Source organism: Pinus tabuliformis, chromosome 5_1 (genome assembly GCF_031772625.1).
Source record: "Pinus tabuliformis cultivar Carrire ecotype Pingquan chromosome 5_1, CPIR1, whole genome shotgun sequence".
Lineage (NCBI taxonomy): Eukaryota > Viridiplantae > Streptophyta > Pinopsida > Pinales > Pinaceae > Pinus > Pinus tabuliformis.
In genome coordinates this window covers 392,421,761-392,447,344 of record NC_142305.1, presented here as the reverse complement: position 1 = coordinate 392,447,344, position 25,584 = coordinate 392,421,761, and the positions used below count along the sequence as shown (strand labels likewise).

The 25,584-nt window shown below is 37.4% G+C and overlaps 1 protein-coding gene across 1 annotated transcript in view; it reads left to right on the top strand.

Moving 5' to 3' along the window:
• LOC149165109 (DNAJ heat shock N-terminal domain-containing protein) overlaps nt 1–25,584 on the top strand; it is a 424,936-nt gene that overhangs the window by 346,183 nt on the left and 53,169 nt on the right. Inside the window, exon 17 of the mRNA XM_089432244.1 lies at nt 22,274–22,513. Within this exon, the coding sequence (XP_089288370.1) occupies nt 22,274–22,513 (240 nt within the window). The remainder of the gene's footprint in view (nt 1–22,273; nt 22,514–25,584) is intronic.

The following is a 25,584-nucleotide window of genomic DNA, read 5'->3' as shown; positions in this document are numbered from 1 at the left end:
TATTTTAATTTTCCTAAGTTTAGACTTAGGAACCCCATTAAAATATTAATTATTTTAATAAAATCTCTTCTAGGTGGAATTTCCCAAAATGCTTTCTAGGTTCTTTGGAATACATGTGCCCAAACCTCCATGCAAAATTTGAGGCTTAGAGCACATCCGATGCTACCCCAAATCAACAGGAGCTTAGTTGCAGCGATAGCTGAATTGGTGATAGTGTTGTAAGGCATCTCACCAGATTGCTTATGGAAGTCCATTTGGTCTATATGAAAGATCATATCTGTATCAAAAGAAAAAATGGACTGCTTGCAGTCATCTGCTGATCGAGGCTGAGCAGCTTTGGGCTCCATGAAAGCAACTTGCATTTTTCCTTTTTCAGTCTCAAGGGCCGAAAGAAGCCTATGTTGGGTGGTGGCTGTTTGCTTCCAAAACTATGAAAATGTAGTAGCCTTGAGTGCTTGATTTTTTTCTTTGATTTCTTTGTAGATGGCAATGATATTATGATCTTTCTTGCTCTGTTCCATCTCTTCTGTTGGTGATGAAACAAGTGTTTCTATTGTCAGTGAGGTGATCAGAGATATAGGAAAGTTCTCCTCTCTGTTTGACATTGAGGGTATACTTGAGCCTATTAAGATAATAGGTTGTTCTTGTTCTGCACTCTGTTTTTGTGTCTCTCCTACATCCATGGTCTTCTGCCTCTTATTGTACACTATGAAATCCTTTGTTGAAATCTCTGTCACTGAAGGGGAAATGGTTTCCCTTGGTCTTTTTTCAACCTTTTCCTGTGGTACTGGTGTCTGTGAAGTTGACATCACTTGTTCTTCAGCCTGCTGTAATGTGCTCTCCTGCCATTCTTCGTGGTTCATGAATTACTCTATCTCTGGTTTTGAAGTATGGGCATAAGGAGCATACCTCTGTTCTACCCTCAACTTATAAATTATACCAAAAGGGTCATAGGACCATGTAAAACTATGCTTGAAATTCATCTACTTCAAAATGGCATCTTCTTCTTGTCCTGCTGATCTTGCATTGCATGTGAAGGGACCAATTTGTGTTTTTATCTTGAATTGTTCTTTCTTCTTGGCTGCCAGGAAGTGTAGCTGGTCCATGTTGATCATTTGCCTAATAAATTCTAAGGCAAAATTGTGAGTGGGCACAAACTTAGGCAGTATATAAGGGGGCAATTCACACCCAGATATCTTGATCTCTATATAACTCTGGTATAAATACTAGTCTCCTTTCTTCGTCTGGTCACTTAGGTGCAAAATTATTTTGATCTCTGGATGTATTCTTGGTTATGCATCACTGTTTAACAAACTAGATGCCATATGCAAAATTTGATCCACAAAATCACTGAATGTGAATTCAATGTTGTTCTTTCTGACCAGGGAGGTAGAGTGAATGACTAATTTGGGGTTTCCTTGATTGTCTAACTTATGTAGGTGGAAAGAAAACCTGTCTGATTGGTAATAAAGAAACAAATATACCAAGACAGATGCATACTTGAAGAGTCCTTCAGTTGAAAATTTCATGAATTGCTCATGAATGCTTTCTGCTAAAAATTCACTATAATAGAAAATGGTAGAAGGCTTTTCATCTTTGGAAAACATAGAAAGAAAGGCTGGGATGATTTCGTCGACCCATTGGTCAGAATGGTATCCTAATAGGCATGAAATTATTGAAATTATTTGTTTGGTCATCTCGGGGAACATAGAAGCAAAATAAGGAGGGTTTGTTTTGGGCAATTAGGCATTTTCTGGTAGGAAAGTCTCAAATATCTTGGCTCTCTGGGGGAAATCTAGCTTATTGTACATTTCCATGAGGAAATTTGGGTGAAAAGGCTGCATATGATTAGGGTTTTGGATTTGGAGCATCTCTGAGATTGAATGACCATTAATGGCAAAAAGAATTTCACCATTCTGGGCCACTACTGTTCTTTGACTGGGAATGTATCGAAACTGACACCAGGTTACAAATTCTGGGAAATAATAGGTCTGGGGAAAAATAAATTGGGGTAGGAGGGAGTCCCACAGTCCCAAATCATCACTGAGGTCAAGGTGATTCTGTTTAAGCCAACTGTGAAGTTCGTAAAGATCGAACTCACAATTGGTCTCTCCAACTTGGTATAAATGGTCGACTAAGGGTTGATGGTCCAAATCAATAGATGGGGGTAACATTGGGTTCTCATGGGATGCTTTAAATTTTCCCTTAGGTGTCATACTAAAACAGAAAAAATGAGACAGAAGAGATAATGGTTACTTGGGAAAAAACAAACTAGTCACTGTGTATTTTGCTTCCGTGACAGACACTCGAGCGGAGGAATGCAGTATGGATTCTGCAGTAGTTGACTGGATATCTAGGTAGGAGGAGGTGGTAGTCGAGTCACGCAGTAGATCTTTATCATGAACAAGAAAAGAAAGGGGGCCACCTAAGCAAATTTCTTGTTTTTATAGAGCTACTGCATTTTTCCGTTGCATTCGGCCGTTATGGAGCGGGTTCGTTGCATATAGGAGCGTTCCAATTAGGAACAGTTGGATTTCAACAGAAAGAAGCAATGGACGGGAGCAAGGAGGACAGGTGGCAGAATGGGAGTGGTTTGGGGCGAGATAGGATGATGGGAGGCAATGATGTGGTGGGATAGGATTAGACGGGATGTGATTAGGTGGCGGCGTATGGTGGAGCGGCGGGAAACAGTCGCGTGGGCGGTTAACGGTAGCGGAAGGCAGATTAGGGGGAAGCTCAGAGGGAGGTAGTGGTGGTAACCGATTTTGGAGGGGAGGGGGGAGGAGCGGAGTAGATGAGGGGACACAACGTAGCGAAAGTGGGTTAGAGGAGACCGCTTACCTGGATTCTCCCATCTAGGATAACCTTCCGAAGCGCCGTGGGGGAGGGGTAGAAACGATCCCTTGCCGTTGATCTAGGTGGGGTGGATCGTGGCCATTGAGAAATGCGGTCGGCTTATCACAAACTACAAAATGGTCGTATCCAATCCATAACTTTATTACAATTGATAATAATCGCAATTAACATAACTTGATTAATTAAACTAACTGTGATTTATTACTTTTAAGGGCGGATTTTGACTTGCAAGACCTTTTTCCATTTTTTCTAAGGTTTTTTAATCCTTTTTCCTCGTCTGTTTATCAACTAACCAAGCTTAAACAATTTGATTAATCCATTTATTCTACCTAATCAAATTCAACCATGATAAAACTGTGTGGTTGATTTATTTACTATTTTAAACTAATTTTTTATTTGGTTTAGTTTAATCATGTTTAAACCAATGTTGCACGAAGCGGGAGCGAAGCGGAAGCGCGAAGCGGAAGCGCGGAGCGCGGAAGCGTCATTTTCCAAAAATCTAGGGAGCGAAGCGTCCGCGGAAGCGTCTGCTATATATATATATTTTTATATATTTTTTTGCATTTATACTCAAAACAAACATCCCAAATACCAAATTAATTGTAGAAGACATGAAAACATGCATATTTTTGCATAAATCAAGATAGATATGGCATCCATGATTCCATTGTAGTTACTAGTATGTACAACAATCATCTATATTCTAGCTATTACAAACATACATCAAATTTTTAAGCATATTATAAAACATAAAACATTTAAGCATATTATAAAACATAAAACATAGAGCATATTATGATTTATCTAGCAAGTGAGCAACTGTCAACATTTGTCATGTCCAAAATTCAAATAATAATGTTTACAAAATATGTCACTTGGTCACCGCCAAGCCAAAAAGGTTCAAAATTCAAATTCACAAGTCTACAAGTCTAATGAGTAATCTATGACAAAAAGAAGTAGATTGTGAATATATCTACTAATCTCTCCTCCTTCCACCACGAATAGAACGTGATGGCGGGCCTCCACGTGGTGGCAATGAAGAAGATGGTCCCTGTGTAAGTCGTGGCACTGGAACTGATGAAGAAGAACCCCCTGCCGTTGGTGTTGAACCATGGAACCTAGAAACCAAGGGACCAGATGGGGGTGGGGGTGGTGGCATATCAACACCCGTGTCATCATCCTAGAATCGCTCAAAAAATTCATGCAAAAAAAAAAACACTAGTTAACAAAAAAATTAAAAACATGAATTAGAGAAATGCTTTATAAGGGAAAATTGGAAAATTCATACCACAATGGACATACCTGGATAAGAGAATCCTCTAATTGCTCTAGTCGCAACACTCCATCCTCCAAATTGGGCTCCTCTGGATTCTTGTCCCAAGTCAACAAGTCTTTATTAGACTTTGCATCTTCACAGTAATGGGACAACAATCGCAAGTTGTAATGAACATAAACCAAGCTCTCTGCACGGTCTAAATTCAACCTGTTCCTTTTAACACTGTGGATGAAAGAATAAGAGCTCCAACACCTCTCTGCAGAAGAAGTGTTTACCACCTGTGATAGCACCCGCAATGCCAAACTCTGTAGAAGTGGAGTAGGCCCTCCATGCATGTTCCACCACTCAAGAGCAGAAAAATGCTCTCGATCTTGAATTGCATGCATGCTCGAAAATGGACCAGTGTTGCTCGTATAGTTGCTCACCTGTCTCCGTACCAATGCAGCCTCCTCCTCATCAGGGATTAATCTACTCAATGCAGCCATATATTTTTCGTGAACCTCTTTATCTTGGTGTGGTTTTCTCCTGACTCCCCCCCCAGGTGCTGGTTTTGAAAGCCATGATGGATGATAGTATTTAGGTGTCAAAACATATGCTAATGCATGCAATGGAACATTTAGCATATCCCATCGTTTTTCCACCTCTTCACGAATATAATTGTACAAGGTGGTATCTCTAGGCTCAACAATGTCTTTAATCTGCCCCAACATGCTATCCATTTGCTCATACACCTCCCCAATTACTGGTCGATCTGAATCTGCAAACTTGATCATGTAATAAATTGGTTTGGTGAATTGCAAAACATATTTAACCTGTGACCAAAAGTAACTGTCAAGAACAGTGTCCTTGACTTCATTAGCACCATCTGTACTGACGTTAATTTCATCCCATGTTTCAGCACACACCAGATTAGTTAAAGCTTGTCTCACCCTCACTAGCCGCCTAAAGGTGAGGTAATAACTAGCAAATCTTGTCTTTGCAATTTTAAGCAATTGCAACTTGGAGTAAGTGCCATAGAAGTAGTTTACCCTTGTATGCCCTGTGATGAATTTAATGAGCTGCTTCCCTTTCCTGTAAACCTCAGCAATCCACCCATAATCTTTGTGTTTCACAATATCATGCATCAAAAGGTTCAATGTGTGAACCAGGCACCCAGACCAAAAGATGTGTGGATGAGTACGCTCAATAATTTTTCCTGCTAACTTACAATTTGCTGCATTATCTGTGATCACTTGAACCACATTATTCGGACCAACATCTTTGATTGATTTCAATAGGAGATCTGCAATGTTTGGTGCAGTTGCACTGATGGAGGAGGAGTCATGAGATGCAATAAATACTGCACCACTAGAAGAAACACCAAGAACATTTATCAAATGTTGGTTTCTAATATTTGTCCACCCATCTGATACAATGGATACCCCAGAATCCACCCACTCATGTGTAAAACGTGTCAAAGCTCTTTGAACCTTAGCTTTTTCTCTTTCTAATAACACTGTTCTAGCTTTCTCATAGTTGGGGGCCTTGTATCCTTTTGGGGCTTCATTGATGGCCTTTACCATTTCATGCCAATAGGGAGAGCGAAGCACATTGAATGGTACACCGCAAGCACAAAGAAAACGGACTATCTTTCCATCCACATCATCCCTCCCAGTAACATTAAGGAAATCCCCTATTGTTTTTCTACCTCCAGAGGTTGCAAAAGTACCATGAGGAGATGGGCAACTACCAAATTTAGAGGTTGCACTTGATTCAGAATGAGTTTTTTGTTTCTTGTTTTTTCGTTGTGCAGCCATCTCTATTTTGATGTATTTTTGTCTTTGTTCACTTGAAATGTTTGGGCAAATGGTTACCCCCACAGAACCCTTTTTTTCATCACTGTCTAGCACCCCACAAAGATGCCTCCTCAGACGGGTATATGAACCCGTATATGGTTTTCCTCCATGACAACCATGAGGGCACATCCATTTGTAAGATCCACCACCCTTTCCCCCTTCAAGTTTGGTCACATAGTTCCACAAGGGATTTGATGTACCTTTCCCATCTTGTGCTTCAGTGTCCTCTTCAAGTTCATCCCCTTCCTCTTCAAACCCTTCCTCCTCATCATACATTGGGTCACTACTATTAGGACCAAGTTCATCCCCTTCCTCTTCCCCTCTATTCCTCACCCTTGCCATCATTAAAACCAAGAGTGGAATGATACATAGAAGCCAAAAGAACACCATCTTGGAATATGGATATAGGTGGTGGACAACCTGTAAATAAAGGAGCAAGTAGAAACAATGGGAAAGAGTAGGAGAGAGAGGAGAAAAATACAATTTTTTTTTCAAAAAAACAAGGGAGTTTGGGGTTTGAACTTACCTCTTTAGCTCTTGTAGATGAAGTCCTCCAAGCTCTTGCTCCAAGCTCCTCCTCCTTCTCCTAGCTCCTCCTTCTTCACTCCTCCAAGCTCTCCTCTCTTCTCCTCTCCTTTCCTCTCTTCTCTTCTCCTCTCCTCTCTTCTCTTCTCCAACTCTCATAAACTCAAAGTGAGCAAATGAGAAGAGAATGGGGGCTTTATTCTTTTCTAAAGTCACCCTAAACTCACCTAACCCACCCCCTCATGCTAGTTAAGTTTAACTTTAAAAGAAATTAAAAAAAAAATGTGTCTAATTCGCTGCCCGCGGGGTTGCGTCCGGGTTGCGCCTGGGTGGCGTGCGGGTGGCGTGCGCTTCCGGGCAGGTTGCGTGGCGCCACCCCGTGCCCGAACCGTCTGCCGAATCGCGCTTCCGGGTGGCCGCAACATGGATTGGCAGGAATCGCATTTTTTGACCGGAATCGCGCCACCTCCAAAACGGATCCGCGCTTCCACTGGGGATTCCGGATCGATTCGCTCTGATCCGCGATTCTGCCTTTGGATCCGGGGGGGGGGGCGATTCCTGCAACACTGGTTTAAACAGTATGATCAAACTTAGTAATCTACTTCTAACTCTGATGTGGCATTTAAAAAAGCTGCACACTTCATTGAAAATCTCTAAAGTATTATTGATGCATTTTTATTCTGCTTGGAGTGGCATTTAGACTTGCTCACTTTCATACATATTTTTTGTGGGGTTTCTTCTTTCTTTTTCTTTTATTTTCTAATTTTTTTTTATTCTTTTTGCATATATATATACCCTCTTTTGTCTTTTTTTTTTGCTTCTTTTTTTTTGGAAATAAATTTGTAGGATGGAAGATTATTTACAATCATCTACTATACAAAATTACGTTGCAATTAAGTCATCCTATGAAATATAGGACCCTAACAGTGGCTCCAATGGGGATGGAACCTCCTTGTGAGGTGTCAAGAATGCTGTAGTGTAGTAGCCTTGATCCATTGGGTCTGCTGTCTTTATTTGCAACTGAATCTGATCCATCTGATGTTATTTAGCAATATGGGCAACAAATCATCAGAAGCTTAGGGCCTTCTCTTCGGGCTTCAACTTTTGATGTGAGCCACCCTCACTCTTGCAATAGAATAGTAAAATGACATATATACAATGGCTCTAAAATGAAACTGATTTAACTTTGAACAAAATAATGTTTAAGAAGTCTGCCATTGACAGGTCCACCAGCTAGTGCTTCTTCATTCAAATCCTTCAAGAAAAATGCATTATTGTCTCTGAAAGCTTCAATTTTAAATGGCTCTTTCCACAAGCTGTCAAACTTACCATGTTTGCCCTTGTCTTCATTCATTGAATCCCACGTTAACACCAGGTCACCTGACTAGAAGTTAGCTTTTATTCTTCTGTCATAGATCTTTTTGATGTTGTCTTGAATAAGCTGAGTTTTGTTATAAACTTCTTCTTCCCTGGACTGCTGCAATTGTATAGTCTGGTTGATTCTTCTTTGTAGATCATTGGTTTCCACTTGAATCCTGTGACAATTTCAACACAGGTACTCCTAGAGAAACAGGAAAAACAACATCAACTCCATATACTAACTGGAATGGAGACATTCCAATAGACTTTTTAGTGCTGATTCGATCAACCCGCAGAGAACTAATCAACTTTTTATGCCAGGATATTTTTCTCTTGCAGAAGCTTTTTATTGATATTGAGCAAACTTTTGTTGGAGGACTTAGCCCATTTCCTTGTGGGTAATAGGCAATTGAGTGACCTAATCTATTATGGTATTTATTGCAAAAGTCAACCATTTTCTTGAACTTAAAGGCAGCAACATTGTCAGTGATAATTTTATGGGGGTATCCAAACCTAGATAGAATGTGGTCTTCTAAAAATCGGATAATGACGATGTCTGTGGCTTGCCTATTTGGGACAAATTCAATCCACTTGGTAAAATAATCAGTGGCTGTTAATATCCATCTATGTTGGCCTAAGGAGCTAGGTTGAATTTCACCAATGAAATCCAAACCCCACTGTTGAAAAGGAGTTTCTACTGAGATGGGTTTCAAGGGTAAATGCAACAACTTTCTTTTACCTTCAAATATTTGACATTGGTGGCAAATGGTGACTTTTTTATGCACATTTGGGAACATGGTTGCCCAATAAAAACCAACCCTTAAGATTTTGTTGGGAGTGGTTTTCCAATGCAAATGGCCTCCACAATCTCCTTGATGAAATTATTCCATAACACTGTCAGGTTCATCTTGCAATAAACAATTTAGTAAAAGACCTCTAGAATCTTTCCCATATAAATTCTAATCTAAAATACAAAATTTCATAGCTTTCAGTTTAAGAAACCTAGCTTTTGTTTTGGTCATACCAAGAGGAGCTTGTAAGTTTTGCAGTACAAAGATAATGTCTACATACCATGGTGAATTAGCAAAGGCTTCCGATACTTGTGGAGTCACTAGCTCTTCCTGTTCATCCAATGCAACAATATAATTGATATCCAGTGCATGAAAGTTTGGATTCAACCATTAGTTTTGCTAGCCCCTGACCTTTGATGAGCTTAGTTGGTTTGTTTTCAATGATCAGAGCAATCCATTTCCCTCTTCTGCCATCTGGGTCAGCCTGTGTTAGAATATCTTTTACCACAGCCCTTGGGACAAATGCAATGATATGTGAATGTAGGATGTATACTCTAAAATCTTTTAATGCCTTCGCCAAAGCAAAGGCCTATTTCTCCATGATGTTGTACTTCAGAGATGCATCCCTCAGAGCTCTGCTAAAAAAAGCTATGGGTTGTTCATGGCCTTCACTGTTTTTCTGCAATAAAACAACTGCAATAGTATGCTCAGATGCAAAAGAAAAAATCATAAAATCCTTAGTAAAGTCAGGGCTTATCAAAACAGGACCAATGGTTAAAGCTAGCTTTACATCACTAAAGGATTTCTTGGCTTCAATATTCCATTTTATTTCCATGTCTTTCTTTAACATATTTGTAATTGATCTTAAAATTTCATCAAGTTAGGAATAAATCTCTTGAGGAAATTTATTCTCCCAATGAAGGATTGAAGTTCTTTCTTATTTCTAGGTGGGTCAATTTTAAGAATAGCTTCGACTCTGCTAGGATCTATTCTAATACCTTGTTTAGAAATGATATGACCTAGAAGTTTACCTTCCTCTAAACCAAGCAGTGTTTTCTTAGGGTTTAAGGAGATACCATATTTTATGCACTTTTCAAAGACTCTTCGTAAATGCAGTGAGTGTCCTTCATCTGTCTTTGAAAATACAATTATATCATCTAGGTAAATCACAATAAATCTATCAATTTCATTAGCAAAGGCTATGTCCATTGCTCTTTGGAAGGTGGTCCCAACATTCATAAGGCAAAAAGGCATTTTTACATACATAAAAGTTCCCCAGGGTGTAGTGAATGTTGTTTTGTGTCGGTCATTAGGATGAACCAGAACCTGGTTTTATCCCGAGAAACCATCCAGCAATGAGATTCTGTTGGAGCCAACTAATCTTTGTAGGATATGGTCCATTTTAGGAAGGGGGTAGTTATCTTTCATAGAAACCTTGTTAAGATTTCTAAAATCTACACAAAGCCTAATTTCACCAGTTTTCTTTCTAGTAGATACACGATTTGAGACCCATTTCAAAAATCTAAGAGGTACAATGATCTTTGCATCAAAAAGTTTCTTGACATCCTTTTCTATCAAAGGCAGTAAAGCTAGGTTTATTCTTCTCAATTTATGTTTAAAAGGCTTTGGATATTCCCTGATGGGAATGGTGTGTTGAATGATACTTGTATCATAAGATTTTAAGTCTTCATAGCTCCAAAGAAACACATAGTGAATTCTTTAAAAAGCTCAATGTATTTTTGTTTTTCTTTACAAGGTAGGGACTTGAATAGTTTGACAATTTGGGTCCTCTGCAGCTCCTATGTTACAATCCTCTACATCAGCTCATATAGGTTCTATTTTCAGCTTTTTGGCTACATTATCAAAGTCAAAAAGTTCTTCCAATGGTACCAATCCTCTTGGTAATACATTGTCCTTTAATTGCAAAACTTCAAGTTCTTCTTGATTATCATCAATTTCATTAACCACTATTTCATTTTCATTTTTATTTTCATCTATATAATTTTCTATATCAATATTTACAGACTCAAATTCATCTTTCATTTGTAAAAAGTTTTCTATTTGTTTATCATTACCGAAAACCTGCCAATATCTTACATTATCAAGAACAACTGGCCTGTGTTTCACTTCCACCACATATTTCCTATTGGAATGAAAAGGCATTTTGCAAGTGCTGATTGAAATAGCCAATGCATCAGCGAAAATATTTTGACCTCTAGGAATGATAGACAAATCATATTCAGAAAAAGACTGCAAAAAATCCAAAACTACATCCCCTAATCTCTTTAAAATTTGCAGCCCTAGGATTAATGCTTCATATTTGGCTATGTTATTAGTGCACTGAAAATTTAGTTTATAACCATGGCCCTTAGCCATATTTGTGGATGAGTTCACAATAAAAACACCTGCTCCTGCTCTATCCTTACTTACAACCCCATCAAAACTCATATTCCAGAGAGCCTCTCCCTCTACATTTTTTTCCTTAGAATCCAATTTTATTTGTTCTGTATCACTGTTTTCAGCTTCTAAGGTGAAACTTCATTTTCTACACATTTATTACTGTACAAAATAAATGAATCCATGTTTGAATGTACTGAATACAGGGGATAATTGTTGGGTTTGTCTTGACTACTAACCATGTATTTCATTAGTGTTTCGCTGTATAATCTTCTTGGTTGACCAAACACTGGAATTGTAGCATAAGTCATATCCATTTGCAAAGTCCCTTGTAATTTTGCTCCTCAAGATCTAGAGAGCAACATTCCATATTTAGGAGGTATGTTTGCTACCACAATATCCATTACCAAGCTCTTTGCTGGTATTTTGACTAGAGTAACACATAAATCTTTAGTTAGTCCTTAACATCCGACTTTACTTGAATCAAATGAATATGTCTTTGTAAGGCCTGGTTATGTCTAAGCCTAATTTTTCCATAATAGCTCTAGGTATTAAATTATGCAAGGCTCCAGAATCAAGCATAACATTGTGTAGAATTTTATCATGAATGTTTAAGCTAATGTAGAAAGTGGGTACACTGCCATCTTGATATTTTCCTTCGACCTCAAGCCATAACAATAACTCTAGTCGGTCATCAGCCAAATTCACTGTGTCAGTACCTTCCCTTATCTTCAAAGATTTTATAACTTGTGATCTGTATGCATTTTTACTGATTAATTCGGTGAGAGGAGTGGACATTTTTACTTTAGTCAATTCATTTTCAATGCTAAAAGATGCAAGAGGTTTTTCTATTTCTTTAGTGCCTGCATCCAGTTTCTTAGAAGTTTCCTTCTGAGAAACATCTTTAGGCTGACTTGTAGAAGGGGTACCATTTTGGGTCCTTTTGGGAGGAGTTTCAGGAGTCTTTTTGGGAGGAGTGTCAACAATATTTTTACTCCTCAAGTTATATTGTCTATGTACTACCATAATTACGTTATGATATCCTAGTTTGTAGTCTTCATAGTCTAATGGAATGGTTTTTGGTTGTGAGAGTAGGAAAATGTCTTGCTCTTCCTTAGTCAGGAAAATGTGGTCAACTTCGGCTTCCTCAAACAAATTTATTTGATTTTCCTCAGGATCTTCAAGTATGTCAGCTTCCTCATCTACATAGTTTTCTTGAAATGGAGGTCTAATATGTTGCTGATCATTTTGGCCTCTCTGCTCTCTTTGTTTAATCTGAGGCTGGTTTTTCCTGAAATTTGGATTTCTAATTTGGGAACCACCTTGGTTTTCCCTTGGAGGAGTCCTATCAACTATAGAAATTCTCTCCATTATTTTCTCCATTGTTCTTACTAAAGTGTCTAACTTAACATCAGAGGAAGAAGAAACCTATTCCTCTTTTATAGTAACTCTCCTTTCAGCTTTCATTCTAGCTCTCTTTCTTAACAGATTGGCTTCAACACTAACTGCATTTCTCTGCATTTCCTCCAGAGTTATAGGGTTTCTTTCTCTTAATTGGTAAGACATACCAGGGTCAAAACTGTTTGGGAATTTAATTAGGGCTAGCCCCAGCGGAGGCTGTATTACTGTAGGGATTGAGTTATAGATATTGTTAATTTTGGTACAATAGTCTTGGACTGACTCACCAGGGGCTCTTTCGATACTTTCATATTCTGCCAAAATTTGTAGAGGGTTCTTTTTCACTTCCCATCTTCTTAGGAAAGTGTCATGAAACTGAGTGAGGTTCGGGATAGAGTTAGCTGGTAACCCTTTAAACCATTTTTTAACCTCACCAGTGAGACTTTGAGAAAATAATCTCATTTTTACATCAACATCATCTATCTCTTGGAGGTCTAAGTAATCATTCATTTTATCAATATGTTGCTGAGCAGTTATGGGCCAAGTGCTATCAAATTGAGGAATCCTACTCTAGTAATCTTGAGGCATTGCATTGAGTTGTGGAGGAAGGACCAAGGGGGCATATCGACCTGCCCTGGTTGGTGTTTGAGATGAAGATGGGATTACAATAGGTGTTTGCGATGAAGATGGGATTACAATAGGTGTGGGTATAGAAGCTATGAAAGGGGGTGTAATTACACTTTGTTGCGTTGATGTAGAAATAGTAGTGGTTGAAGATGAAATGGATGTAGTGATTATGGGGGTGGTTATTAGAGGGGCAGCAGAAATAGAAGGAATTTAGTTGTGGAGGAAGGACCAAGGGGGCATATCGACCTGCCATGGTTGGTGTTTGAGATTGAGATGGGATTACAATAGGTGTTTGCGATGAAGATGGGATTACAATAGGTGTGGGTATAGAAGCTATGAAAGGGGGTGTAATTACACTTTGCTGCGTTGATGTAGAAATAGTAGTGGTTGAAGATGAAATGGATGTAGTGAAAATGGGGGTGGTTATTAGAGGGGAAGTAGAAATAGAAGGAATTTGATACTTTCATATTTTGCCAAAATTTGTAGAGGGTTCTTTTTCACTTCCCATCTTCTTAGGAAAGTGTCATGAAACTGAGTGAGGTCTGGGATAGAGTTAGCTGGTAACCCTTTAAACCATTTTTAACCTCACCAGTGAGACTTTGAGAAAACAATCTCATATTTACATCAACATCATCTATCTCTTGGAGGTCTAAGTAATCATTCATTTTATCAATATGTTGCTGAGCAGTTATGGGCCCAATGCTATCAAATTGAGGAATCCTACTCTAGTAATCTTTAGGCATTGCATTGAGTTGTAGAGGAAGGACCAAGGGGGCATATCGACCTGCCATGATGAAGATGGGATTACAATAGGTGTTTGCGATGAAGATGTGATTACAATAGGTGTGGATATAGAAGCTATGAAAGGGGGTGTAATTACACTTTGTTGTGTTGGTGTAGAAATAGTAGTGGTTGAAGATGAAATGGATGTAGTGAAAATGGGGATGGTTATTAGAGGGGCAGTAGAAATAGAAGGAATTTGTACAGGAATGGAAACAACATGCAATTCTAAGGGGACTGGAATAGTAGGAAAAGAAGGAATTGTATGAACAACTGGTATTTCCAATGGAACAAAAGAACTAGGTGGAATTACTGGAGGAGTTGGGGATGAAGTGGTGGAAGAAGAATGTGAGGATTTAGGTGATTCAAGAGATTTATGTATAGCTTGATCTAGTTCAGACACCAACACTTCAAGTTTGTTAAATTGTTTAATGACATCATCTTCAGAGTCTGATTTCAGAGTCCTATGTTTTGAAGTGTAAGGTTTTAAAATGTTTTTGTCAAAAATTGTTTCAACTACAAAACTGTCAGATTTAGTTCGAAAGAGACTATGTTCAAATGGTAAATCAAATTCTATGTCTTCTACTATTTCAAAACCTTCAGGTAGAGAATTAACCCTAGGGAGAGGATTATTACTTGCCTGACTCTCAGTTAAACTTTTCTTTCTAAGGATTTTTTCTAGATTATCTACAATTTTCGATGGATTTGGATCTAGATTAGCTCTAGTATAAATTCTTTTAGGAGCCAGATCTACTATCAAGTATTCACATATAAGATATATACAACTTGTGAAGTGGAACACAACCTTAAATCAAAATCAATTTCTAAGTCGCAAAACATAGAAATAGCTTTAAGTACTGAAACAAAAATTTATGAGGGAAATACAAAACAGATGTGTTCGTCCCCAGTATGGTTGCTAGGATGTTAACACTCCGTAATTTCTTAAGGTTGTAAAAGAAATTTCAAAGGTAACCACAAAACCACTTTTAAGTTTAGAAGCTTGCCCTTCTAAACTCACAGAGGGATCTCTTTGTCAGATGTAGCTTTGTTTGCTTTGGGATTTTAGGCTAGATGTGAAAGTTCAGAGTTTGGGTTTTGAATTGGTATGGTTGGAACAACAAAGTAATGGCCATTGGGCAATGGAGTCAGAAGGGTTTAAAATGATCACTTGCAGAAATAATCAAGCTTAAGTGAAACAAGGCAAGGTAGGCATACCATTGGATCTTTGTAGTTTGTCAAATGGAGAAGGAAGAACAGATTAAGATTTACTTTAAATATAGAGCATTATTACCTGAATTCTATATTTAAATTTTAGTGGAAAATATTGGTATTGTTTAAGCCAGGAAAGAGTGTTATGAAACAAATTATGAACTTAATTTTCTTTAAAACAATAGAGAAAAGAAACACATATGAAAACAGAGAAGTAACAAAATGACAGTAAGAAGCACTTCACCAATAGATATGACACATGAATCCTAGAACAACATGCATGTATTAATGCCAATGGTCACTTAATCTCAATGATTATCTTTACAGTAAAATGGTAGTCTTTCTTAGTACAAGTCCCAACACTAGTACTTCCAAATCTGAAGTATTTATAAGAATTATTACAAAATATCTTCCTTGGAAAATATCTAGAATTGCTTGCAAAAATATTTCAAACTTATTACAAAAATAGAACTTAAATCCAAGAGAACTGAAACTGTTGGAGCTGCTGGCACTATTTTTTTGTGTTGCTAGTGATGACTGGATCTGAAAAATAGAGGCTATGCTATTGATTTCCTTCTGGAGGCTTGATGACTGTTTACTCTAGTAACTCACACCATTTTGTCCATTTCTCCTCATCTGGAAGTTTAAACTTAATTAACTTCCGATAAGTCTCATCTACCTCTGTGTATTTTTCGAAGGTAGGCTTGCCAAGAAACAAATGATTGATTTCATGTTTAATTAGCAGGTCATAACTAAGGCCTTCCATGAACTCTTTTCCTGTAATTGTACCCTTAACCTTAGCAAATTTTGACTTGTCTCTGGCAATAGAGCACAATTTCAGCTGATAATCTTCAAGCTTGACTAATGTATCTACCATCCCTTCTAGACCAAGGAGACCTTTCTGATGCAATATATTAAATTTCTTATGAAATCTTTGTATAATAGTTTCTAGACCATTGCATTTACTCTCTAATTACAACATCAAGTTTCTCTTAGTGAGAGCCTTTCTCACTTCCAAGATGGTGTTTGTTCTGTCCTCTATATCTAGTTCTTCCAATTCTTCTATGGATTTTGAATTTAAAAACCTTATCAGAGTAGTGGCATCACTGGGTCTGGTGCCAAAGTCCCTTTTCACATCTGTTAAGAGTCTCTTTGATTTTTGCACCAATTCATTTTGTTCAAAGATGATCTCAATGGATGACCATATCTTTGTGATTGTCTGATTTATCTCCAACCAGATGTTCTCTTTAGCTTGTTCCATGGTGTCAGCCATGATGGATTGGTTTTCTAGAACTTTGCCAGATAGAAAGTATCCCCGTAAATTTTCTGTTCTTGCAAATTGTTCAGTTTTGCAGTAAACTTCTCAATCTCTTGGTCTTTAATGGACATGTTTTCCATTGCTTTGGCTAAGTCTAAGGGTGTGTTGCTGGACTTTCATTCTGCTATTGTAACTGCTGTTGTTGATTTTGAAGCTTCCGCTGTCAATGTACCTATCATTCGAATCACAATCAAAGAAATGGCCTGCACTAAAATTGCTTGTTTTTTCTTTTCTTTTAGGAGTATCTCCATTTCTTTCTCCATCTTAGCAATTTGATTGTTCTGTTCAATAATAATTTTGAACAGATTCTCTTTTTTCTTTTCCTGTTCTCCATACTCCTTAGTATGTGGATCTTCAGTGGAGGGGAGCTTAAGCTGTTTTCTCAATGCTGCTATATCTGCATTTTTATTTTTTATAATCTCCTTAGCTGCTATTATATTGTTGGGATCATATCGCAATTTAATGATCAGATCCTCCAAAGACTTAATCTTTGTGTCTTTGGCTAGAGAAGAAATCCGTTCCAGTTTTAATTGTGCTTGAATGTTGTTTACAGAGACTTGGAGCCATGAAAATTCCTAGATCTAACAATCTCTGGAATCCTACTGCAACCAACTAACTCTACTTCACCTAGATTGTAAGTTACATTACAAGGTTATTTCAGATTTCTTCTTGAAATATTGAAGTAAATTACTAAAGCGACCTACACCAAATTAAATATGATTCTGAAACATAGAAATTGAGCAAGGAAATACAAACACATAGGACACCGTTATTTTTGGACAAATGTCCCTAGAAAAACACAATGCGGGGAAACCGGCATAGCAGCTCTGAGGGTTTTATTATTATGCAGGAGAATCTGAGTACAATTCTAGGATGCTCAACTCGCAGTTCAATACAGAGAGAATATTGGACAAAATATTGGTGAAATGATCTCACCCTGTCACTAGGAGAATCAGTGACTGATCTTCTTGAACTGGAGGCTCTACGTCACCCTCTGCGTGACCTTTGCATAGAATTACGTCACAGTTGACAGTTTCTGCATCACCTCTGCTGGGTATTATGCTGCTCCTCTTCCGGATCATCTGTTGGCTGAGAAAATCGATCTTTTGCCTCCCAGACTCACACCCTGGCTCCCAGCCACTGATACTCGACCTCCCTTAGTAGGAAACTCGACTTCTCTTCAAGGACTGCATTGCCTCTGTGTCAGCAGTGCGTGGGCTAGCGTCAGACTCTCTCTAGACGTCTTTTTGTCCTCCCTCTGCCTCGTACTCTCCTGAAATTCCTTCTTCTGGATTCTCACTGCCCCTCTACTACAAGAAATCTCCTGAATCAATTTTTCCTCCTGAGAACTCCTTACTTCCGAAAATCAATTTTGTGATATCTCGGTGTGTTTTCCAAATGACCCCTTGTTATATTTTCTTGTTGGACAACCTACGGCCTAGATTAAATCTTAATCTAAGGCCCAGATCGTTTTGGCTTGATCCGTGGCTTTTCTAGAAGTTTCACCCCTGATTAGATTAATACCCATTAATATTTTAATTTGCCTAAGTTTAGACTTAGGAACCCCATTAAAAATATTAATTATTTTAATAAAATCACTTTTGGGTTGAATTTCCCAAAACACTTTTTGGGTTCTTTGGAATACATGTGGCCAAGCCTCCTTGCAAAATTTGAGGCTTAGAGCACATCCGATGCTACTCCAAATCAACAAGAGCTTAGCTGCAACCATAGCTGAATTGGTGATAGTGTTGTAAAGCATCTCACAAGACTGTTTATGGAAGTCCATTTGGTTTACAGGAAGGATCATATCTATATCAAAAGAAAAAGTGGCTGCTTGTAGTCATCTGTTGATCGAGGCTGAGCAACTTTGGTCTCCAGGAAAGCAACTTGCATTTTTCTTTTTTTTTTCAGTATCAAAGGGCAAAAGAAGCCTATGCTAGGTGGTGGCTATTTGCTTCCAAAACTATGAAAATGTAGTAGCCTTGAGTGCTTGATTTTTTGCTTTGATTTCTTTGTAGATGGCAAAGATATTCTAATCTTTCTTGCTCTATTCCATCTCTTTTGTTGGTTAAGAAATAGGTGTATCTATTGTTAGTGAGGTCATCGGAGATATAGGAATGGTCTCCTCTCTATTTGACACTGAGGTTATACTTGAGGCTTGAGCCTATTAAGATAATATGTTGTTCTTGTTCTGCACTCTGTTGTTGTGTCTCTCCTACGTCCATGGTCTTTTGCCTCTTATTGTACACTATGAAATCCTTTGCTGACATCTTTGTCACTGAAGGGGAAATGGTTTCCCTTGGTCTCTTTTCAACCTTTTCCTGTGGTATTGGTGTCTGTGAAGTTGACAACACCTGTTCTTCGATTGTAATGTGTTCTCCTGCGATTCTTCTTGGTTCATGAATTGCGCTATCTCTGGTTTGGAAGTATGGGCATAAGGAGCATACCTCTGTTTTACCCTCAACTTAGAAATTATACCAAAAGGGTCATAGGACCATGTAAAACCGTGCTTGAAATTCATTTGCTTCAAAATGGCATCTGCGTCTTGTCCTGCTGATCTTGCATTGAAAGTGAAGGGACCAATTTTTGTTTTATCTTGAATTGTGTTTTTTGCTTGGCTGCGAAGAAGTGTAGTTGTTCCATGTTGATCATTTGCCTGATAAATTCTAAGGAAAAAATGCAAATTGGCACAAATATAGGGAGTTTATAAGGGGGCAATTCACACCCATATATCCTAATCTCTGTATAACTCTGGTATAAATACCAGTCTCCTTTCTTGGTTTGGTCACTTAGGTGCAAAATTCTGTTGATCTCTGGATGTATTCTTGGTTCTGCATCACTGTTTAACAAACTAGCTGCCATATGCAAAAATTGATCCACAAAATCACTGAATGTGAATTCAGTGCTATTCTTTCTGACCAGGGAGGTCCAGTGAATGACTGATTGGGGGTTTCCTTGACTATCTAACTTCTGTAGATGAAAAGAAAACATGTTTGATTGATAATAAAGAAACAAATACACCAAGACAGATGCATACTTGAAGACTCCTTCAGTTGAAAATTTCATGAATTGTTCATGAATGCTTTCTGCTAAAAATTCACTATAATAGAAAATGGTAGGAGGCTTTTCATCTTTGGAAAACACAGAAAGAAAGGCTAGGATGATTTCATCGACCCATTGGTCAGAATGGTATCCTAATAGGCATGAAACTATTGAAATTATTTGTTTGGTCATCTCAGGGAACATAGAAGCAAGATAAGGAGGGTTTGTTTTGGGCAATTGGGCATTTTCTGGTTGGAAAGTCTCAAAAGTCTTGGCTCTTTGAGGGAAATCTAGCTTATTGTACATTTCCATGAGGAAATTTGAGTGAAAGGGCTGCATATCATCAGGGTTTTGGATTTGGAGCATCTCTGAGATGGAATGAGTATTAATGGAAAAAATAATTTCACAATTTTGGACCACTACTATTCTTTGACTAGGAATGTATTGACACTGACACCAGGTTACAAATTCTGGGAAATAATAGGTCTGGGGAAAAATAAATTAGGGCAGGAGGGAGTGCCACAATCCCAAATCATTGCTGAGGTCAAGGTGATCTTTTGTAAGCCAACTGTGAAGCTCGTAAAGATTGAGCTCACAATTGGTTTCTGCAACTTGGTATAAATGGTCGACTAAGGGTTGATGGTCCAAATCAATAGATGGGGGTAACATTGGGTTCTCATGGGATGCTTTGTATTTTCCCTTAGGTGCCATACTAAAATAGAAAAAATGAGACAAGAGATAATGGTTACCCGGGAAAAAACAAACTGGTCACTGTGTATTTTGTTGTCGTGATAGGTATTTGATCGGAGGAATGTTGTATGGATTCTGCATTAATTGATTGGATAGCTAGGTAGGAGGTGGTAGCCGAGTCACGCAGCAGATATTTATCGTGAATAGGAAAAGAAAGGGGGCCACCTGAGCGAATTTCTTGTTTTTATAGAGCTACTGCATTTTTTCGGTTCCCTTCGGGCCGTTATGGAGCGGGTTCATTGCATATAGGAACGTTCCAATTAGGAACAGTGGGATTTCAACGGAAAGAAGCAATGAACGGGAGCGGGGAGGACAAGTGGCAGAATGGGAGTGGTTCATGGCAAGATAGGATGAAGGGGGGCAATGATGTGGCATGATAGGATTAGACGGGATAGGATTAGGTGGCGGGGTATGGTGGAGTGGCTGGAAACGGTGACGTGGGCGGTCAACGATAGTGGAAGGCAGATTAGGGTGAAGCTTGGAGGGGGGTAGTGGCGGTAACCGGTTTTGGAAGTGTTGGGGGGGGGGGCGAAGTAGACGAGGAGATGCCACATAGCGAAAGTGGGTTAGAGGAGACTGCTTACCTGGAGCCCCCCTGTAGGATAACCTTCAGAAGCGTCGGTGGGGGGTAGAAACGATCCCCACCGTTGATCTGAGTGGGGCAGATTGTGGCCATTGAGAAATGCGCCCGGCGTATCACAAAAGACAAAATTGTCGTATCCAATCCATAAATTTATTACAATTGATAATAATCACAATTAACATAACCCGATTAATTAAACTAACATGATTTATTACTTTTAAGGGCACATTTTGACTTGCAAGCCCTTTTTCCATTTTTTCTAAGGTTTTTTAATCCTTTTTCCTCATTTGTTTATCAACTAACCAAGCTTAAACAATTTGGTTAATCCATTTATTCTACCTAATCAAATTCAACCATGATTAGACTGTGTGGTTGATTTATTTACTATTTTAAACTAATTTTTTATTTGGTTTAGTTTAATCATGTTTAAACAGTATGATCAAACTTAGTAATCTACTTCTAACTCCGAGGTGGCATTTAAACAAGCTACACACTTCATTGAAAATCTATAAAGTATTATTGATGCATTTTCTATTTTGGTTGGAGTGGCATTTAGACTTGCTCACTTTCATACATATTTTTTGTGGGGTTTCTTCATTCTTTTTCTTTTATTTTCTGATATTTTTTATTTTTATTCTTTTCTCATATATATATATTTTTACCCTCTTTTGTCCCTTTTTTTATATTTTCTTTTTCTTTGGAAATAAATTTGCAGGATGGAAGATTATTTACAATCATCTACTGTACAAAATTACAGCTGCAATCAAGTCATCCTATGAAATATAGAACCCTAACACACCTTGCATATGATTGCATTCACATTATCAGATATGTTTGTAATGTATGCATTGTGTAAGTTTATGACTATTTGTATACGATCATGCACTTGTGGTCATCGAACATATGAATCGAGGGCATGCCTTCTAGGTTTATCTATTATATGATAAATCCTCAAGTTGAACCCTTAATGTGAAACACAAATCCGATGGTGGGAAACCAAAACTTATATATATATATATATACATTCAACAAGTCACATTTGTCTGCTGTTTTATATATTGGACCAAAAAAGTCTATTTCATATTTATTATACAATTCTCTTTAATGGTTTGAACGTACAGACAATGTGTAGGTGATTGCCTCATGATAGAAATGAACTTAACCAAAGTATGTTTATTTTGAAATTATAAGAAATCTTCTTGATTCAAATTTAAATGAGATTGGACATTCTATAGAAAACTTTTGTTGACATATTACTAGGTTCGTTTCCATTCAGTGCCGATTGACATAGAATTCTCAACCCATTCTTTGATTTTTGACAAGCAAAATGACAACAAAGCAAGAGTGGTTTGACATGTTAGACAAAATTATATTACTGAAGTTGGTTGTTTAGCTCAAGAAAAATGAATTAAACAACAGTTAGATTTTTTAGAAGTTATTGATGCTTACAAACTATGTCGTTTATTTCATTTTGCACAAATGTGTTGTTTTGTATTGTTTCTAATGCGCTTGTGTTCTTTAAAACAGAAATATTGTTTCTTCTACTTGCATTCAGAGAATGTCTTTGAGACTTGTGGACCAAGAAGGTATGCAGAAGAGGAGGATGTGGCAAAAGTTTTTCTCGTACGGTACAGGAGAAACAATTCTGAAGTAAACATAGACGTCAAGAAACAATATAAAAATATTTGGGATACTTTTCGAGAGGATGAAGAGGGTCTTGCTTCTCAACTTGTGGCTAAATACAATGGTTCAATGGAAGGCCCCGAGGTAAAATATTAACTAAATCACTCGTTATTGAATTATGAGAATTTATATATTTGCGTCTTAATTTTGATCATGTTTACTTCCATTATAAACTACTTTTTAAGTTTCAACACAACTTTAAATCAAAATATACAAATATATCACATTGCTTGTATAAACATCAAATTGAATAGTGGAGAATATTACAAATTGTAAGTCCTAAAGGGCCATAATGAAACTAGTAATCTAAGTTGCATAGCATCAGATACAGAGACATATTTGTATATGGATACGGCAATTTTCTTCAAAATTTTGGATACGATACATATTGAAAACAACGTATTTGTATATATGGAAAAAGCATGAAACATAAACTTCTGTGTTGCATGAGTTTTTGGAACATGGGAACATTGGGAACGGGTGTCTAGAATGGCTAGAGATTTTCCCAAATTTTACAGGAAACGGCTAATCGGGAGCGGTAATATTATATAATAAAAAAATTAAAAATTAAAAAATTAAAAATATAGAAATAAAAAAAAAAAAAATTAATTATATAATTTATATAATAATCAAAATTAGTATTGAATCAAAATATTCAAATATTAAAATCAATTTAAATATATAAATAATAAATATATAATCTCTCTTATATATAAATATATTCTCTAGGCGTCTCTCTCCCTGAGTCTCTCCCTTTTATGTATATAAAATGTCAAGTTCATTATTAGTTCTCTAACACATGGCCAGTCTTTGAAACAATATGGCTTAAAAATACAAAGGAACAATTTTACATATGTTTCTCTAGTTAGTCTTAAGAGAAGAAGGCAAAGCAACTCTAATGTTTAAGCATTGACTGCCACATACAATATGCACACACAATCTTCTACGATATATATACATAAACAACAAAAGAAATACTCCTCAGCATGACATCCTAGATATTGCCTTACGTCGAGGTGTCACATGCTTCCTTAACCCATCAAGAGATTGTTCCAATTTCTCAAATAAGGATATCGGTGTTAAGGATGTCTTTGGCCTTTCTTCCTGTGAAGGTTTCAACATAGGCTCATGTTTTTGGGTAGTTCATCATATTTCTCTATAGGCTTTGTATTTCCCAACCCCAGGGAACGACGAAACTCCCGAAAGAAGCAATCGTCAAAGCTCTTAGAACTTTCCCTAGCTCCCATTGCATCTCCCGCTGAAAAGGTAACATTCCCATACAGTTCCAAAGCTCGCGGGAACCATTAGAACGGGTTTCCCACCTCTTAGGAGTGGTTCCGGGGTAACAGAGATAAACCTAGAAGATTCAATTTTTTTGCTTTTCAATGGTTTTTGTCCTGTACATTTGATATATTTGGTTATCGATATGTCTACTCTCAAGACTCTACCTTTCGGGAAAACATCTACTATTTTAATTTTGAAGACCTTGGAATAATTGCCCTGTGTCTTTGTTTAAATCTTTATTTGTCATTTTCTATGCTATTTGATCCTATTGCTACTAGCTTCATGTATGCTTTGGTGGGTTATTAACTTATTATGATGTAATTGATATTCTACTTGTATAAGTCTCTATAGGGAACTGATTGTGTATATAATTCCTACCACATATTCGGGCAGAAACTTCCACAAATAGCTACAACTATATACTTAACGCTCATCAATATTAATGTTTTCAAAGCAAAGCAAACTTATGGTTATCAATTTTATTATTAGTTCTTGTTATTTTTCATTTATAGAGCACAAGATGAGATCTTTAACATTCAAGGATGATTGAGAGCTACCAAAATTTGTCAAGAATGTTCTTTATTTTGTATTAAATATGTACCAAAACGACATACACAATTACTAACCTATTTGTACTTATGAGTCATACCTCTTTTTCGTAAAGGGATTCAAATTTATTTGAAAGCAATTTGACAATTTGAAATAGATGAGAGCAATTATCATAGTGTTAGAATTATTCATGTAACTTGTACAGGTGGCCATGACCCATTCATATGTATCATTATATACTTGTAACTATGGCTAAGGCCATATTCTTTATTCTTTAATTTTATTACTAGGCATGATTAAGGTTGACCTAAAATTTGATATGTTAACCCTCTTGTTGCGTGTGCTTGTTTTGTAGGTCCATAGCACCCGCTTGAAGGGATGCCATATTTGTTGAAGGAACACTTCACTTTAGTTTTTTATATATACACGACTCAAGCTCTCATTTCTATAATATCACTTTGTGATCTTTTTTATCTCTCTTATGAAGTGTTTTATGCCTAAGGGCACTGATATCTTTGCCATTCTCTTATGTTTGGTATTTCTTTCTTTTATCTGTACTTGTGCATTTCTTGTATACTGCACTTATTCTCTCTCTCTCGTGCGCACACCAGAGTTATCACTCCCTAGTGCACTTGTGATTGAATTACTATAGAATTTGAGTTTGTTTTTGGTTCCATTCATTTGCCTTCTTTTCACATGTGAATCTCAACACATAGGCTATGGAGATGTTATTCCAAACAATGGATAGACATAAGAATTACATGAGCATCCTATGAAAGCTAGGAAGGTGTTAAGTTTCTACCCTATCCCTGTAATGTTAAGAAATCTATATGGAAGCTCTTAGGGCGATTTTTCTTACTTGATAATTGCTTGTGGTATTATATTAACTTCTTCTTCTTGTTCTTATTATGTTATTTTTCATCAAACAATTATCAAAACCGTATAAAACAATGAACACAAGATGTAGGCTCTCAGCCAAAGCAAAACCCCTCTTGGGGGAAAATCCAGTCAAAATTCCTCTCTTCTTATAGAAACAACTTCAAATGAGAAATCCAAGACCAAAAACCCTAGACCAAGACCTCCTCCATGCACCGAGTCAGCCCTCCAACAAAAGCCCTTCAAACTAGTCAAAGTCAAACCAAGTCAACAAGGGTCAAACACTTCCAAAATTGCTGCAAACTAGAATTCCAATCCCCAACATCTAAATTTCAGACTTGCAATAGGTCTGCAACTTCGTCTCCTTGCAACATCGTAGAATTTCGCATGTGTGATAGAAAATAGTCTAGAAACTAGGTCCTTGAGGTAGATGGATGACTAGGAGG